A 16895-nucleotide genomic window follows, 5' to 3' on the forward strand; every position below is an offset into this window, starting at 1 on the left:
ATGAATAGAATGCTTCGTTACATTAAGTTTGTTACATTGAGGTTTAACTGTAATTAAACTTGCAATATAAACAAACATTCCTTGTTGTTTAAGGGGGGACACTGGTTCTGAGGCTGTTTGTGTTGTTTTTTGGCCAATTTTAATAAAAATGTACAGCCTGACTAATTTTTTAATGCTGATCTCAAATATGCCATTGGTTTTCTTGTAGGCCAGTTAGTTTGCAAGATAATTAATAATCAACTTCCATTGTTTGAGGCCTCAATGGTAAAACAATGAGTTGGTAAAAACTGAATTTTAAGGAATAGTTACATAGCTAGAAGAGTAAAGAATGAAGTGTTGGGAGCAGTTTTTTGATATGTTAATTATTACTCATTTTACAGCATTATGAATTTCAGTATACAAAGTGTGTGTGTCAGGTGGAAGTAAACTAATCAAAATAATTAAATTTTGAACCCAAAAACAAAAAATCTGCTCTCAACACTTCACAGAGCATACATTCAGCTTCCTATTGCAAAAAGAATTTCGGCTCTACATGCTTCGGGTGCAAAGATATCGAGGCCGCAAAACTACTAGTAGTTAACAAATTATGTTTTGAGAAAAGTGCAAAAAACAAACAGAGAACAATTTAACCGATATTTACAAGTGCAATACACATATTTACAACACAGAATGGCTAGAAGCCCCCAGGGATGTAGTCCCTTTGCTTTCCATTGTCCAAGTGCCGCTTCTTGAAAGCACCTTGGACATTTTCGGCCGCAGCATGTTTCCGGGCAGACTTGTGTTCCCGACGGTCATCTTTTTCCGTCATCCTTTTACTGGCTTTTGCACTAGTATTGAGACCAAGTTCTCTCAAAATTATTTTAGATGTTCTCTCGCTGCCTGCATTGAAGCGCATTACTGCCTCAACCACAGCAGCTTGTACAGTGTACAAAGATGCGTGGCGCTCCTTGGGTGCCAGGGCCCATATCAGAGAGTGCAGACTCTCATTGCTATTCTGCGTCTTGCCCCTGTGGCAGCGCTCAAGGAGCTTCCTTTCTGATAACCGCTCGTAAATGGGAAGCAATGCCTTGCACACATGAGGTGGAAGGTTGTGGTGGTGCTTTGGTGCAGGCTCCCCTCGCGATGCCGCTGCATTGTGCTGGCACCAGCAGTTTGGCCCTGATGGGCACAAACTGTGATCTGACGTCTCATCGTTAGAGGTAATATGACAGTATGTCGCCATCACAGCTTTGTGCATTGAGTCCACGTCCCCTTTATGAGACTTGAGTGCCCAAGCATAATAGGAGCTCAACTTAGAGATCATGCTTCTGGTTAGTTTACCCTTGCCTCCAAGGTTTTCTGTCCCTTTCTGCTTGGCAATCAAATTTCGCAGGGCTGTCCCCATGCGCTTCTTGACGTGATTTATGCAGTCCTCCTTTTTCACTTTGACGTAGCCATATACATCTGTTTCTTGCAGTGCAAGAAAAGCACGGCTGTCGCCATCTGACAGCATAGTGGTGTAGCGAAGGCCATTCTTTTTGAGAGATCTCTCGAAAAGTATAAGGGCTGCTTCGACTTCCATTTCCCCCGCTTTTTTTTCTGTGTTTTTTTGGCAGAGGTGGCCAGCCGTCCAGGCTTGGTAGGATGGTTCATCAGGTTTCGGGCCTCGTTCGCAGCCGGCACAAAAATTGCAGAGCACAACATAGTCGAGCACAAGTCCGGTGAACAGTTCTATGACTGTGCCCACACCTATGTGAGATGTGTGGCCCCGTGTCATCCATGTGCAGTCATAAGAAACAGCGATGTTGCCGGGGTTTCTGAACCGCAATTCACTGTAAAGCTCTCGAACCGATCGCGCACACTCAGCGGTCATTTCTTGGGCTGCGCGAGTTGCAGTGGGCGTCAACTTTTTTTTTACGTAATCTTGCCATGTCTTCGTATGAAGGCCGCGATGAGAAATATTCATTGTTGAGAAAATATCGTTCAGGGCCGTTTGCTGGTTTTCAGTGCTCTGCATTGCACGGGCAGCAAGCACATTCACTACGAAGGGGTTCACCTTCCTATCGGCACACGCCCGCGGTGAGCTCCAAGAAGAGGAAGTGTCCCCGCAGTTCACGCTCTTGAGAACAAGTTTAACGGCGAGCCCATATTCCCGCTCACCTTTTTCGATGCTGATATCACCGCCGCACGTTCTGCACTTAGCGAGCCTTAGCAGATCGTTTAGCGACGCCAGGCTAACGATCGTGAAGCACGCCTCATCAAGCGGACGGGCCGCCGCGCTGCTGTCATCGCGAAAACAGTCCGACTTCCACTTCGTTGCTGGAGTTGACGCGAGTTCTCCGAGTTTTTTCTCGGTTCTGATGACGTCTCGCTGCACATCCGAGGGCCGCAGCATCACAGTATCGTGGCGTATGCGGCCGCTGGCAGTAGCTGTCTCTCGGGCCGAGGAACGCGTTAGGCCTACTTTGACCTTGGTACTGTCGTCGACTCGATCGTTCGGCGCAGAACTTCCGTCGTTCTCAGCGCAGACAGCTGGATTAGGGGGTCTCTTGAGGTTATTAATCAAGGACTTTTTCCTCTTCTTGCCGAACTTCTGCCGCGAATGAAACTTGCGCGCTGATCCAGGCATCGCAGTGCGTTCTCGCCTCGGCTCGATACAAAGAAAGCGCCGCGTCTCCCCGCGGCTTGGCCGCGCAGAGCAGACGATGCCAGCCAGCTCCACCAATCAGAAGGCGACCTGCTGTCACGTGCGCCCAGGCAGCCATAGGCTCGCGAAAGGCACCTTTTCTTTTTTGTTATTTGCTAGGCAACCAATGGACGAAAGGAAGCAGCAGTGGCGGGAAATTGAAGACGAAAGACGGCTCTTTCAAACGAGACCAAGATGGCTGTGGTGCCGCGCATGAAACGGGAGCTATGCGGCGCGGAACACAGCTGTTTCAGAGCCGATTTCAGCGCAAATTCTGGCGACGTAGATTATGTAAATTTATATTATGACTAAAATACTGATCTTAGAGGTGAGAAACTTGGCAGATAGGTAGATAGATAGCCGCCGATTTCGAAAATACCGGTTTCGAAAATTTGATTTTTTCGCGAATTTTTGGCCCGAAAGACTCGTGTCCCCCCTTAAAGACACCAACTTGAAGTGCCTTTTCAGGTACTGTGTTAATTGTTTGAAAAATACTCTACCTAAGGATTCTAGCTGTCAAAAAGCATTCGCTATATCAGGGAAGCAGTGCATGCGAGTCGAAACTTTTGGCCTTTCCGTTATCCTCCACAAGCCAGGCCCCTTTCCATGCATGCCATGTCTGTTGAGGCCAATTCACACGATGGACCATTGGTCCACGGACCAGACGTTACGTAACGTCCCACTTCCGGTCTGCCTGGTTCATTCCTGGCCAGCAGTATGGGTAAACTAGCATGGTGAATGACCGTGAATATGCCTAGTCTGCTTAACACCATGCGCTAAGGTGAAGGCCAGAGTAGCGGCAATAAGCGTTAGGCATAGGTGCGGCCTTTCCTCTAACATGGGCAGGCATGAGCCTCACTGGGCAGAAGTGGAATGTCACGCGACGCGTGGTCTGCGGGCGAACAGTTCATTGTTTGAATCGGCCTTTATCGTAGTAATCGAAAACGAGAGGACTGCTGCCAGTCAGGTTCGCATCCATTTGTTGACTGCATCATGATACTACGTAGTTGCAAGCTGCATGGAGCTGTATTTTTTTTTTTCCTACCTGCAAGCGCACAGCGGCCGTGTCGCAGCGACTCTCGATGGCCGCCGATGATCAAAGACGAGCTGGGCTTGTCTGTACAGTTTGTACCGCTCCCCTATGACGAGCAAGGCGCATTGTTGCTTGCGTAGGTTCCCACCCTATAGCGAAGACGAGCTTGGTTGTCCCAATGCTTCTAGTATGCGGTGCCATCAGCATGCGACACTACGAAAAAAAATAAACAAAAACAAGCTTGACGGGCCAGCAAATCCTGCCAAATAATTCGAAAGCTAATAACACGGGCAACTATAGCCGGATACAACTCAAGTGCGAAGCGGCCTTTCCCCTTCAAAAGACCCCCCTTCCAGCCAGTGGTGTTGGCCGAGTCTCATAACCCTGCTAGCGTGACAATGCAAGGAGGGGACTTTCCCGAACCATGGAAAGAGGGGACCATCCCCTTTCGTCAGCCACTCCCTTTATTGTCGCGCTAGCAGTCTCATGAGAATCGGCCAATGCCATTGGCTGGGGGGGAGTCCTTTCATGGGGAAAAGCAGCTTTGTTGAGTTGTATCCGACTATAGGTATGACAGCCTGCGATGGAGACAATTCCTGCGCAGACGAGTCTGCCCAGAAAAACTGGCTGAAAATGAAGGTGTGTTGACGTTTTCCCAGATTGAGGAGCCGAAATCAATCTATATTCTGATAGAGTGATGACACTGAGCTGTTGTGCTTCACTTCGAAGTTCATGAATTTTGAAGATGTTGTGGCCTGCCTATTTTTGACCAAGGAGTGGGTCAACAGCACCAGTGTTCACACTAGCAAGGGCGAGCTGCAGGTTGTTTTCCTACCCCAAGGCAGTGCTATTGGTTTAGTGCTAATGGGTGCAGATGACTAACCACATAGGATTAACTTGGAGAGACTGCTGTGACCAGGACTGTCTTGTCTGCAACTAGCCGCACTCATGACAAACATCGGCTCCTATCCGTTTGCTTCGTGCATGCCAGCCATGCTGCAGTGTGCTAGATTCACTGTACTTGTGTGCTTCGGCACTGGTTGTGCCATGGACAGAGCTCACACAGCTAATTGCACAGCTGCGCAGCCACTTGGATTGGGTGTGTGACCACCCAAAGACTACAAAAGGTAGTGGTGGAAGGCATGGGGTGGTCACGCTACTGGGCACAGATTTTCACGTCACTTTCATAGTATGTCTCAGACACACCTCAATAAAACACACTAAAAAAGCCCTCCACCTCCAGTCTCACACGCAATTTTTTCTTTGTTCACGTCTCCTCTGAAGAAGCGGCTCAGGTGCATTGCTTTGAAGGCTGTATGCCAGGGCCGTCCAGGTTTGGCAGCACGTAGTTTGAAGTAACGGTGGCAGAATCAATCCGCCTTTGAATTAGCAGACTGCTTTATACATATACTTCAGTGGAGCATGAATGGACCAAGTCATACAGTTGGAATTTACAAGCTTTCTCTGTATTCTGTTAGTTTGGCTGGCTGCATTGGTAGTCAGTACTAGACATGTCCATGCCAGGCACCTGAAAATGAGCGAAAACTACAATGAAGGTATTCTAACTCGTTCATCATTATGGGGCTTACAGTGCCTGCCACACTTGCAAGTATTTGCACACATAGGAAAATCTTAATGATACGAATCTCACGGGGCCATGAAAAAATTTGTGTCGTTCAAAATTTTGCATCAACCAAAGTGAACAAAATCTGTATGCAAAAGCATGGTAAATGCATTCACGCATATTTATTTATAGTTGATGGGCTTTATTTACGGCCGTGCGCCGCCACTTCTTTGTGCAAATCGCACGACTGTTAATCGCAGCATTGGTTACATACGGGCAGTGCTTAGTGCTTGCGGGTGCAGTTGGGGCTCGCACGTTCTTATCATCCGTAGTGGCATGGGAGAGTATGGAACATCCAAAATTCTTCACATTGTGCACAATATTGGCTGGAGGATTTTACAAATTTGTGTCTCGAAATTCTTATCTTCGAGATTCTACTGTAGTTGGGTGAAAAGCCCTTTGTGGGACCTAATGCTTTCATTGGGGCTTTGAGTCCTGTGTTTACTTGGCACAACTAGCATACCCATTACACTTCCTCATCAAGCCTGTATGTTTCTGTGTTTAAAGAAGCTTGTTAATAGTTCTGCATGTTGGGCTTTGTGCTGGCCAGAGAGGTCATCATTGTGTAATAAGGGTGTAAGATTGGGTCGTGTGTAGAAGCAGGTGTGCCTATTACGTGACATTGTTAAGCTCCTGTTTAGTGGAGAAACCACAGTTGTTGGTGTTGGCATGTCGAAAAAATTCCATTTGGTCGAGACGATCGTGACGTCACACATTGAGCTGTGGAATGAAAATTATTAAAACTCGAGTTAAATTGTGATTAAGAGGTCGTAGCATGACTCAAATGTTGTTATGACATGTAAGGATGTGAAGTAAATTAATTACACTGAAAAGAAAATTGGGGCAATTAGTTAAGAACTGAATGAATGACCTTTAGGTTGCAAGTCAAACATGCTACCCGCAGGCCATGGAGGCTTTTTTTTTTTATTGGCCTAGGATATTGAGGATTGTTCGTTCGACTTGGTTAAAGGGAGGCCTTGAGTGTCTTATGATGTATCATGTGGTTCTGTATGCCTACTGATGTGTGCTAAGGAGTGTGTGTAATTAGAAAGAGGTACTAATTTAGAAAGGAGGTAGGAAATAACCATTATGCTGTCACGTCATACCCCGAAGGTGGAGCTTAAGTCTCCTCCTAATTTTTCTGCTTGCGTTGCATCTGCAATATGAACTGTGGTGTTTGCTGTGGTTTGGTTTATGCACAGGCTGCCTCTTGCTGATAATTCCTTCACTTGGCCGTTTAGGAGGCAATTTGTCTAGCTGCATTTAGTCTGTTTCCGTTTAGCTTTTTCCGACTGATACTGCTGGTGGGAGCTGGGACGGCTGTAAGTTAGGAGGGCTCAGAAAATGGTTTGTCAGCATCCAGGATTTGCACCAGTTGGAGCTTAAGGAGCTCTGTGTGGTTGATTCGGTTGGCTTTTTACTGGATGCAGGCATCTACGAGGACTACCAGCTTCCTTACTATGACTTGGTGCCCGCTGACCCGACCATTGAGGAGATGCGCAAGGCAGTCTGCACAGATCGTCAGAGGCCTGCCCTCCCCAACCGCTGGCAGTCATGTGAGGTGAGCAAGTGACAGCCCCCCTGCTGCAGTGCTCTCTGAGACTTGTGTGGTGCAGGCTCTGCGGGTCATGTCCAAGATCATGAAGGAGTGCTGGTACCACAACTCGGCCGCCCGGCTTACAGCGCTTCGCATCAAGAAGACCATTGCCAACCTCGGCGCTCAGGAGGATCTGAAGATCTAGGCTCGGGTTGTGGCAGGACCATAGAGGAGGGGCCTTTCCTGTGCCTTTTGCCATTCAGTCTCACCGGTAGTGTGACATACTTCGACAGCTGTCTCCTGCCCTTCCTGTTTTTGTTTGTGGGGTGCCTCTCATATGGGCTGGAGTCATCGAAACCTGTGGGTAGCTGGCTCATTTTGAGAGAGACACACCTGTTCCGCCCCACTGCTTGCTTGGCTCAGTGAGTGATGGCAGGAATATTTCGTGGCATCTGTTTGGTTTTACAAACGTCTGCATGTTGTGAATTTTCTTTTTAGCTGCAAGAAAGTTATGCAGTGTGTCATCAGGCTTGTATTGTAAGCAAGGGCTGGCACGGAAGTGAACTGCCTTCTTGCTCAGTTCTGTGTGTGTGCTTGTGTTGTGTATGTGCATGTGTGGGATCAGGCTTGTGTACCGGTGTGCAAGAATTGGAGCAAAGAGTACTGTTTCTTCGTGGGACTGTGTCGCTCCTGGACAGGCATTTGTGTGTGACCCGTTATTCCTTGTCTGCTGGCTGTGGCTGCCTATGCATGTTTGCTTCTGTGAAATACTCTGCGGTGCATTGATAGTGACAGCTGAGCACTTGGGAGGACAGGGTGTATCATGGCCTAGCCAAGCTGCTGTGATGATTGCAACTGATATCTGTCTGTACAAGTGTGCCACATACTCTTGGTAACACTCGTGCCCCTCTCACAGTGGTGTCAGAGCTTCGCTGACATGGTTTCTTCATTGTTTGCAGTGTTGCCACTACTGGCGAAATTTTTGTCCTTCCAAGGGCAACAATGGATGCCCCAAGGCATTGGGAGCTCATTTCCCTGCTCCCTTTCATATAGAAGGTTTTAGCCATCTTTAAGCTTCATCAGTACAGATTTGAGTTTTACGTGCATCCTAGACTTGCTTTCATCATTGAAGTGAAGCTGTAGAACACACTGGCATTGGTACTTAATGACAACAGTTAGAGGCTGTCTGGATTCGAAGGGTTACTCCCAAATAGGTTGGAAACATGGGGGCTACAACTGTTAAGACATTGATTATTTGGTAATGGTGTCTTGACATGGTTCATTTCTTCCTTGCTCATTCCAAGCCCCTTTGTGCAGTACATGTGACACAACAGTGTGGACTTTACCGGTTTATGAAACGTGACAGGGCTAAATTTGTTGGCAATGAGTGACCATGATAACGATTGTAGCTGGGCATAAGTTTTTCAGTTATTCAGTGTCACTTTTCCGGTGTTCATAGCAGAGGTGTTTGCTCTCTTACTGCTGTCGTAATAATGAGCTGGTCAAGAGATTAGGGCTGCTGTGCTTGTCCACAAGGGATGTCCTGTTTGACACCTGGATGTGTGTATCTGTGTCCTGTGTACAATCCAAGTGTGCCAATAGGCCCCTCATCAGTGCTTTCACGAAGACTTGTCTTACAGTGGGGCTCTGTGTTTCACTTGCTGTGTTTGTACTGATTGCTGTCCGTGAGCTTCTGTCTCATGTGAATCGCTGTCTTTCCAGTTACCTACATTTGCTGCAATCTGCACTGATTGGTGCTTACCCACCTTCTCTCTTGGTTGAGCATGACTAGAAGTAGTTGTGGCAGAATGTATTGTTGACTTGAAGAGTGCAGCAAGTACAAGGTGTTTTTAATTTTGACTGCAGTCTTGTGTATATAAAGCAGATGCATACACCAAAATTCATTCTCATTGTAGGCCTTGCTCCAGCAAGGATCTACTGTAGTCCAGACAGAATGCTTGTGTGTGCTGGTCTGTTAAAATCGGCTTGTGCCCTGTGCTTCTTGCCAGTTGGTGCAACCTTTGGAAAGGAAGTGCAGTTCATCCCACAGCAGGTAACATCTGGGCCTGCAGAACTGCTCCGTGTGTGTGAACACCCCAGTTCATTGAGTCCAAGCTGCTGTGCAGTCCTTCAGCACTGTGGCAGGCATTCAACAGCATTCAATGTTCAGCTCTGCCGTGCAATACCTGACAGGTAGTGTACCTGTAAAACATCAAGCTTGAGGGCTTTAGAGTTGGGCATGCCTTAAGACACACGTGAACAGTTGTGGATGCCATGCAGCTTCTGTAGACAACATGTCACTGATCTATCCAAAGCCAGTAGTAACTGCTGCTTCATCACCACTTGGAGCCAAATGTGGCATCAAGGGATGGCACATGACATTTAGGAAACTCTGAGAAACCTTACTGAGTGCTGAAAGCTCCATTTCAGCTTGGGAACCCTTTTTCTTGCGTGCTGTAATGGTTCGCTTTCCTGTACTTCTTATAGGTAGGGCTCAACATTTTCAGTTGAAACTGAGAAAAAAAAATGGTAAAAGAAGCACAGAATTTGTTTGAGGAAATTGGTTTTGGCTACAGAAATTTGCATAGTCAGGGAAAATAAGACAAAGAAAAGAGTTGATGTCGACATGCTGGCAGGTTTGCTCCCTTCTGCGCAGGCGTTGTGTGTGGCAGCTCTGGCTCAAAGGAATCTTGCAAGCGAGTCGCTACTCAGCCTTTAATACAATGTACCCTATTTACTCGTATGTAGCACGACGACAATTGTAACACAAGGGTCAGCTTTGTGGGCTTTTAAAGAAACACAAATGTAATGCAAGTAACAAGGCTGCAGTTTATAGAAAGATGGAAAGTAGTTTACGAACAAAAGTACCTCAGAAAATTACTTTCACATGCCTCTTCTGTTTCAAGAGAGCCACACAAAAGATTATCGGATAAGACCGATATGCAGATGAGCATGGAGTCTCTCTGCACTATCACTGTGTCTACCTTGTGCTTTAGGGGCCTCGTCGCAAAGACAAAACTTCTCCCAGTCAGTCGCTCAACCATGTGGCGAATCATGCCTCCCAACACGGTACCGTATGTCGATGGTTGTTCTTGGCAACCTTTAAACCAGTCATCATGTCACGTGTGTAACCGCCAGAAAATTGCGCAGCAGCAAGTGAGTTCGATGTTGCCAAAAAATGTGTCGGGCACCAATGCCAAGAAAAGCAGCGAGAGCGCTTTTTTACGTGCAATAGCAACACCAAGCTTTCCGTGCATCCGAAAGTGATTACTGCATTAGCATGTGCCATCAGCGGTGCTGTTGACGTTGAGGGAATCTGCCGAACTTTAATGGAACAAAATGAAGGCCTTTACCACTTGCGTAGTCTGTCATGTTTCCTCTGGGTGATGTGTCGAACTTATGCTCGGTATGCAAGAGTGCAAACTTCGGTGATGAGTTTCGGACTGCTCCGCTCTGCTCAGATATGTGATGTGCCATGCTGGTTGCCTTATAGTTGATATTTGTGGCTTGCAGGTTCTGTTGGTCGACCATTATGGCATTCTAACTTTTTTGTTGATGTTTCCATCTACGTTCTCTTAAATTTGGGTTCAGCCTGCATGATGAATCAACCAGTACACAAGTAAATATGGCACGATGTACTTTTGTCTCCACGTAATATTTCATTATAACGTGAGGGGTGACTGTTCACATCTATTTTCTGTAAAAAATCTCTCACCACATTTGAGTAAATACGGTATACAGTAAACCCTCGTTTATACGTGTTTTTTAATTGCGGGGGAAAACGTATCCAAACCGCCTGATTTTGAGAAATGCAGCTGTTGAACAAGGTAAAAAGACATTTATGGAAAATTTCACTTTATAAAAATGTCTATTGCCATTTCTTGGCACAAGAGCTGAACAGATCCTATACCAGTACTCGCTGAATTCAGTCCACGTTCGCGCTGTCTTTAGCATGGAAGGAAATTCGTAACGCATCCGGTCCGTCGACGGTAGTGACGAAAGTAACCAAAATCTCTTCCTTGTCATTTTCGGATGCTTCGCCCCTATGCACCCAAGTAGTAGACACTTTTAGTTGGACGTACGCAGTGAGCTTGCGCACGCAGCGACACTGCGGGCAACAAATGCGCATGCGCAGAGCCCAATGTATCTAGCCGCGCTTTGTGGATGCCCGCCCGCTATAAAGCATAGCGTAGCGTACGCAACGTGGGACGCTACATGCCGCGTAGAGAACATGGCGGCAACCATCTCGCCCGTTTCGGAATAAATATATGTCGCCGCTGGATTTTCTTACGCAGTAGCTCGCTCAAATGGTAGCAGTTCGCTTTTATTTCGCCTACTCTTGCCCACACGTACCGGTATAAGTGATAACTAGCCTGTGTTTTTCAGATAACTTGGCGATTTTCAAGCTCCTAGGCCTAACTAAATGCGGTGTGTTTTCCTCGTAGCAACGACACCTGGCGATGCAGTTTTCTAGCTTTTAGTCAGTTCTTACGTTTCCTTCGGTTTGCATAGTTGAACAAAAAAAAGCCTCGCAATGCCCTCACCCTAGTTATCAGTAATCACGGATGAAAATTTCTTCAACAGAGCGTTGATGTGCTTTGACGTCTTGTCACTAGATGGCGCTACCGTTAGCCTGAGGGACGCTACGGCAGGGCCAACTAAAAGTGTCGTGTTTACACTATTCACAGCATACGCAGCGTAGTAAGAGAATGGTACGCAAGCTTACTGCGTACGCCCCAACTAAATGTGTTGACTGTGGGAAAGCCACCGCGGCAGCTGATTGTCTTAGTGTTTCTGCTTTTTAAGCTGCGTTTCCCAGAGCCGGCCCGTTCGCATATTAGCGCATCGCTGTAGTTTGCAGAAGCTTCGCCTCCTTTCCCTTAACGCACCGCGAAGAAACCTCAGCGTTTCTCTTCTTCGTATCGCGTCCCCGCAGAAATGGCCGTCGCAAATGCTAGCACGCCGTTTTTGTTCTTGGCGGTGGTGGTGGTGGTGTTGCTTTGCCTCGTTGCATTGAGCACTGCAGAGAAGCCACCACGGCGGGTGACTGCCGCAAAAAACATGTTGCGTGCCCTCTCGTTCAGTCCACTTGTATGTTTGCACATGTGCAGTTGATCAATAAATGTATTGTAAGACCACAATTTGTCGAAATTTTAAGCGTTGTAGCTGGGAAATCTTGTTTACTGGGAACGTATTAACCGGGAAAAATATAGTGTAACTGTATGAGACATTTTAATGTCCGTGATTTTGAGCGTATGAATTGGGAACGTATCAACGAGGTTTTACTTTATGCAGTAATGATATATGCCATGGTATGTGCAGTTACAAAAAGGAAAACGCAGTAATAATTAAACACTTTGGAGCACCTGACACTTACATTTACCCGCTAAATAGACAGATTTTTTAATCTAGTATAGTATGAAATGTCTCATGTGAAACCCTTAAAAGTGCTTTTAATTACAGACGCCAGAGTGCAAAAGACTGGTAGTCTGTTCTCTCAATGCATAGTAAAGTTTGGCTGATGCTAGTGCCATGTTTTTGTTAGTAGTACAGGGACTAGAAATTGTAACAAAACCAGCAGCAGAAGTGTGTTTTGTGGTGTATCGATATTTAAGTCATTGCTGTTGTCTTCTTAGCTCATTTATGCAGAGCTCATGTGTAAATTGCATGAAGAGTTGATGTGGAATAGTAGGCTTAAATGCACTTCACTACAAGCATAGTGAGTGGCACTTGACTCCTATATGGTTTCTGCATTACACATATGGCATATCATGCTTTCGCAGTAGGGTCACATGTAATGCCTTTAAAATGACCAATCAACATCAGCAGCTTGGTACAACAGGTCAAAATATACTAAGTTAGAGTCTGAAAATTTCAAAGCTCTTGTCAGGTGTTCGAAATTTCCGGAGCCCTTCACTACGGCGTCCCTCATAGCCTGAGCCGCTCTGGCACATTAAACCGCCATAAACCATAACCAAAGGTCTTGTTTTATTTAATGCGTAAGCCAACACCTCTCTTACTGAAAGGGAAATTTCTATTTTATACAGACTACCAGCCGCATATGCCTCTTCTCACTACTAATACTAAGCTCCGACACCTTTGCCTGCGCTCATTTAAATAAGGCTTGAGGCATACACTGCCAACACCATTTGCTGTTAGCATAGTTTTCTGGCGGGCTAGTTGGTGGAAATCATTCATTTTCGTAAATTGCGCAGAAATGCGAGGACAGTCTTTCTTTCTGTCCTCCTATTCTAGTGCAGTTTTTGAAAGTGAACCATTGATTTTGGCAGGACTATTCGGGCTGGTTGGTTGCACTAACTTCAAGCTGCGCAAAAGAAAACGAAGGAATAAACACCTATGAGGCAAACAGGCGCCTGTTTGTGCTGTTCGCATTTCTCCCTTCATGTTTTTTTATCTTCCGCTGTTTGAACTTGATAACACCGGGGACCTGCTGCATTACAACTATTGGTGCTTCAGTGCACTTGCATCATAGGCTGTTAACAAGTAGCAAGCATACAGCAAATATTCTTAAAAGAAATTGGTTGAAGTTGCTCCACTGGTTCACTAATAAAAAGTACCTGCAGAAAGGGTTATGTTTTCAGTGGGAAAAAAAAATGTATAAAGACACAAAAGGGCAGTGATAACTTTTTATATAAAGAACAGAAAGGGTGTGCTGAATTCTAAAGAAGTAGTGGCTGAAAAACGCTGAACTCTTGAGATGGGCACAGCCATCTTGGGCTGTTTAAAAGCGTTCTCTCTTTGTGTAACACAGTACACAGCACTATGGCCACTCTGCAAACAGAAGTGTCTTGCAGCTTAGATTGATCTGCTGTGTTAAGCTACTGCAGATGATTGCAGTACCAAGAACATTAGAGGGTTTTAGACGAGGGGCCATAAGCAAATAGTGCTGCCACGTAGGGCTGACATCACATTTTGGGTTTTGCACCCACTCTTAACCTAAATGCTAATTTTGAAGGAATAGCTTGTGGGCATCAACTTTATAACCTTAAAGAATATGGCAATATTTGTTTCACTACAGCAGTTTTGCTCACATTTTAGGTGAATGAATCGTAGAGCTGGCTTTCACTTTGACGTTTACCTGACTGCATGGTTTGGATGATGTGATGTTGCTATTTTTTAATTACAGATAATATCTTAAGTTTGAGTGATGGTACGCCTCGTGTGGAGGGTAATTTTTTTTGCCGTGGAAGTATAATGTCATAACAAGAGAGTATTAAAAAAAATTTAATGCAAGCATAATGTTGGAAGCATTTCTTGTGGGTTTCTTTTACTTGCAGCTTTGCTTTTCAGCCAGAGTGATGCTTCAAATGGTGGAACACAATCCAAATGTGGCTATTCTAAAACCTGCTCCTATGTTCTCTAAGGCCAGCATATGCAACACCTCGTTGAGCCCCAAGTTTATTTTCCTGTCATAAAATCCTGTATTAATTTTTTATCTGCAGCTTGACATTTTCAAGGTGTCTAAATTGTTGTCTACATCGTTGCATAGTTTTTAACTACATCTCAAAATATACCTTTGTTACATCAGCACGGGCACTTTCAGTAGGCAATCGGGTCGGGGGCCTTTGAAATTTTCCAACTCCATTGAACTGGGAAGAGTTGTCACTGCTACATGGTGTAGTTGATGGCAGTAGGTGAGTTTTGCCCAAAGTGCTTGTGAGGCCACCATAGCTTTTGTGCAAATGAAAATAGTCATCCCACAGTTTGTCTAATCAGTTGAAAAAAAAAAAAAATGGAATGTAATGGAACTTCAGTCGCTATTAAAATGAATGCTGCTATTTAGGGCATGCTGCATTTGCACTCGTCTGCTTTTGCACAGTCTGATGTCGGGTTTTCTACATGGCCTGGCCAGGGGAGGGAAACTTCCTATATATACCACTGTCCAGCCAGTGCACACGCCTGCGCGTATTGCTGCCGTAGCGGCCGGAGGAAAGCCACTTGGAGTGTCGTACTGTTGTCATGGCAACGTCATCCAGAGGGGGAAAAAAACTTCATCTCCGCAACCACTGCCGGTGAAAACAAAGCAGCTTCGTCTCCGGTGCCTCAATTAATTCAGGTTGTGGGCATGTGTGCAAATGATTCATTTTAAAACTGCAGTTCTCCTCCTGTCACCAGGTGCACTGAGGTAGTTGAGACCGGAACTAGCCAGAGTTTCCTACCCCTGACCTGGCAGCACAGATATTGGCTGCAGCGATTTGTTAGAGAGTTATTCTTTGTGTCTACAAAATAGGTTATTGTCTTTCAGCAGTTATGCAGCACCAATTGTTTTTTGTTTTTATTTCACAGCGGTGTGGGCAGTGTGTTTGAATGTGTATACTGCTGCTCTGCGAAGGACCTTCAAACAGTTCCATGCTGCTGTTATGACTTCGTAAATCATTGAATCAGTAGCTGTTGGAGCTGCCCGCAGAGCAGCATACACGTTGCTTATGAGATGATTTATCATTTCAGAGTGCACCTGTGAGACAGGGCTGGAGAGTTCAGAAAAGGAGTTTTATTATATCAATGGGGGGATTAGTATGTTGATTACATGCTTGCATAAGATGTGTGCCTGATGTGCAACATAATAGCCATGCGTTTTTTTTTTTTCCACCTCTATCATCATAACATGCTGCCTGTGCTTTTTACATATCAATTTTAGTGTACAAGTAGTAAAATATTGTGTTCAGTTGAAAACAGCCATATTGGAAGATGTTAAAAACTGGACACTGCGACTTTGATATTTTTGAGCATTCAGGACAAATTTTGCAAAGTGGATTGTTAATATGCCTAAACTAGGGCAAATTTAATATTTTCTTGCTCGATCTCAGTAAGCCCATGTCTGCATTTTTCTTATACTTGGTTTTGCAGTTCTATGAAAAATATATGTCATAGTGTTTTAAAACAACCTGGGCTTTGTGCAGATTAATGAGTCAGTTACTGCTGTTGATCGGTTATTTAGAAGGCGTTAAATATGAACATTTCACTGAGTAGAAATAAGTGAAAGGCTTTATTGAATAAGCTCTGAGGCACAAGAAGACAGCGGCGCAACATCGAGGTTGTTATTTTGTGCTTATTTGTTGTAATTACTTGACTTCAAAAACCTTCTGGACAACAGAAGCTGTCAGTTAAGCTGTTATTGTTTGCCACTGTATCCCCTCATGAACAGCAGGCTGCAGTAGACAGTTTGGAGGATGGGTCACAGTAGGCATTGTATCCTCTACTGTGCATTTTATTCCTTGTAAGCAGGGTGGAACTCGAGAATGGCACATTGGGCAGTTTGGTTATCAATCTTGCTTTTGCTGTGTTCCTTTTAAGCTATCGGTGTATATTCAAATGTAAAGGAAATGGAGCAGCTTTCTTTGCATTGCACAGTGCAGTTGGAGAATTCTTACATTTTCTGCGAAACCAGTTTTCGTTGGTGGCCTCCCAGTCATGTTACTGCTGCTAAGTTGATGTGTCATGCCGCACCAGATGCGTTAAACTTTGCCAGACCTGCACGCACTAGATTATTGAGCCTTGCAGTCTTTATGTGAAAGCAATTTTTTCTAGAAAATTTGCATATGGCTGAAAGTAACAAGATGCAAATAGAAGTAGAGCATGCATTCAAAATGCACTTTCCAACACACTTTAAAGTATGGTGTATTGAAAACAAAGCATGCACAGAAGAACCCTAAGAGCAGAGTTTCGCAAGTTGCATAGACAACATTTCTGATCAAAATATAAATTGTCCTATTCAAAAAATTTTGAATATAATTTTGTGAATATAACATTAATGGAAACTTAAATTCGGCATTGAATGCCTTCGTTTTCTTGTGCCTTATGCAGGCTGTTTCAGAGATTGAAATATAAATTCAGATTTGGCCCCTTCCAAAGAGTAGATGTTTTTAAAATTATCGATTGTTTATCATTGTGCTGCTGAGACTAGTGATTTGAAGTGTTTAAGCTTATGCTAACCATTTGTACTGTTTCTGCTTTAGACACTCGGAATCCTTAAATTGCATTGAAAAACTTCAGTTTCATGAACTTTTATGTTGTG

The 16895-nt window shown here is 44.9% G+C and overlaps 1 protein-coding gene across 6 annotated transcripts in view; it reads left to right on the forward strand.

Annotated features, from left to right (window-relative positions):
- Positions 1–14119, forward strand: part of babo (TGF-beta receptor type-1 babo) — a 108052-nt gene extending 93933 nt beyond the window's left edge. For all 6 annotated transcript variants that reach the window (XM_077643671.1, XM_077643679.1, XM_077643704.1 and 3 more), the window contains 2 exons: positions 6753–6883; positions 6939–14119. In XM_077643671.1, coding sequence (XP_077499797.1) covers positions 6753–6883; positions 6939–7064 — 257 coding nt within the window. In that variant the 3' untranslated portion in view covers positions 7065–14119. The remainder of the gene's footprint in view (positions 1–6752; positions 6884–6938) is intronic.
- The last annotated feature ends 2776 nt before the right edge of the window (positions 14120–16895 follow it).

This window comes from Amblyomma americanum, chromosome 1 (genome assembly GCF_052857255.1).
Source record: "Amblyomma americanum isolate KBUSLIRL-KWMA chromosome 1, ASM5285725v1, whole genome shotgun sequence".
In the NCBI taxonomy this organism is placed as follows: domain Eukaryota; kingdom Metazoa; phylum Arthropoda; class Arachnida; order Ixodida; family Ixodidae; genus Amblyomma; species Amblyomma americanum.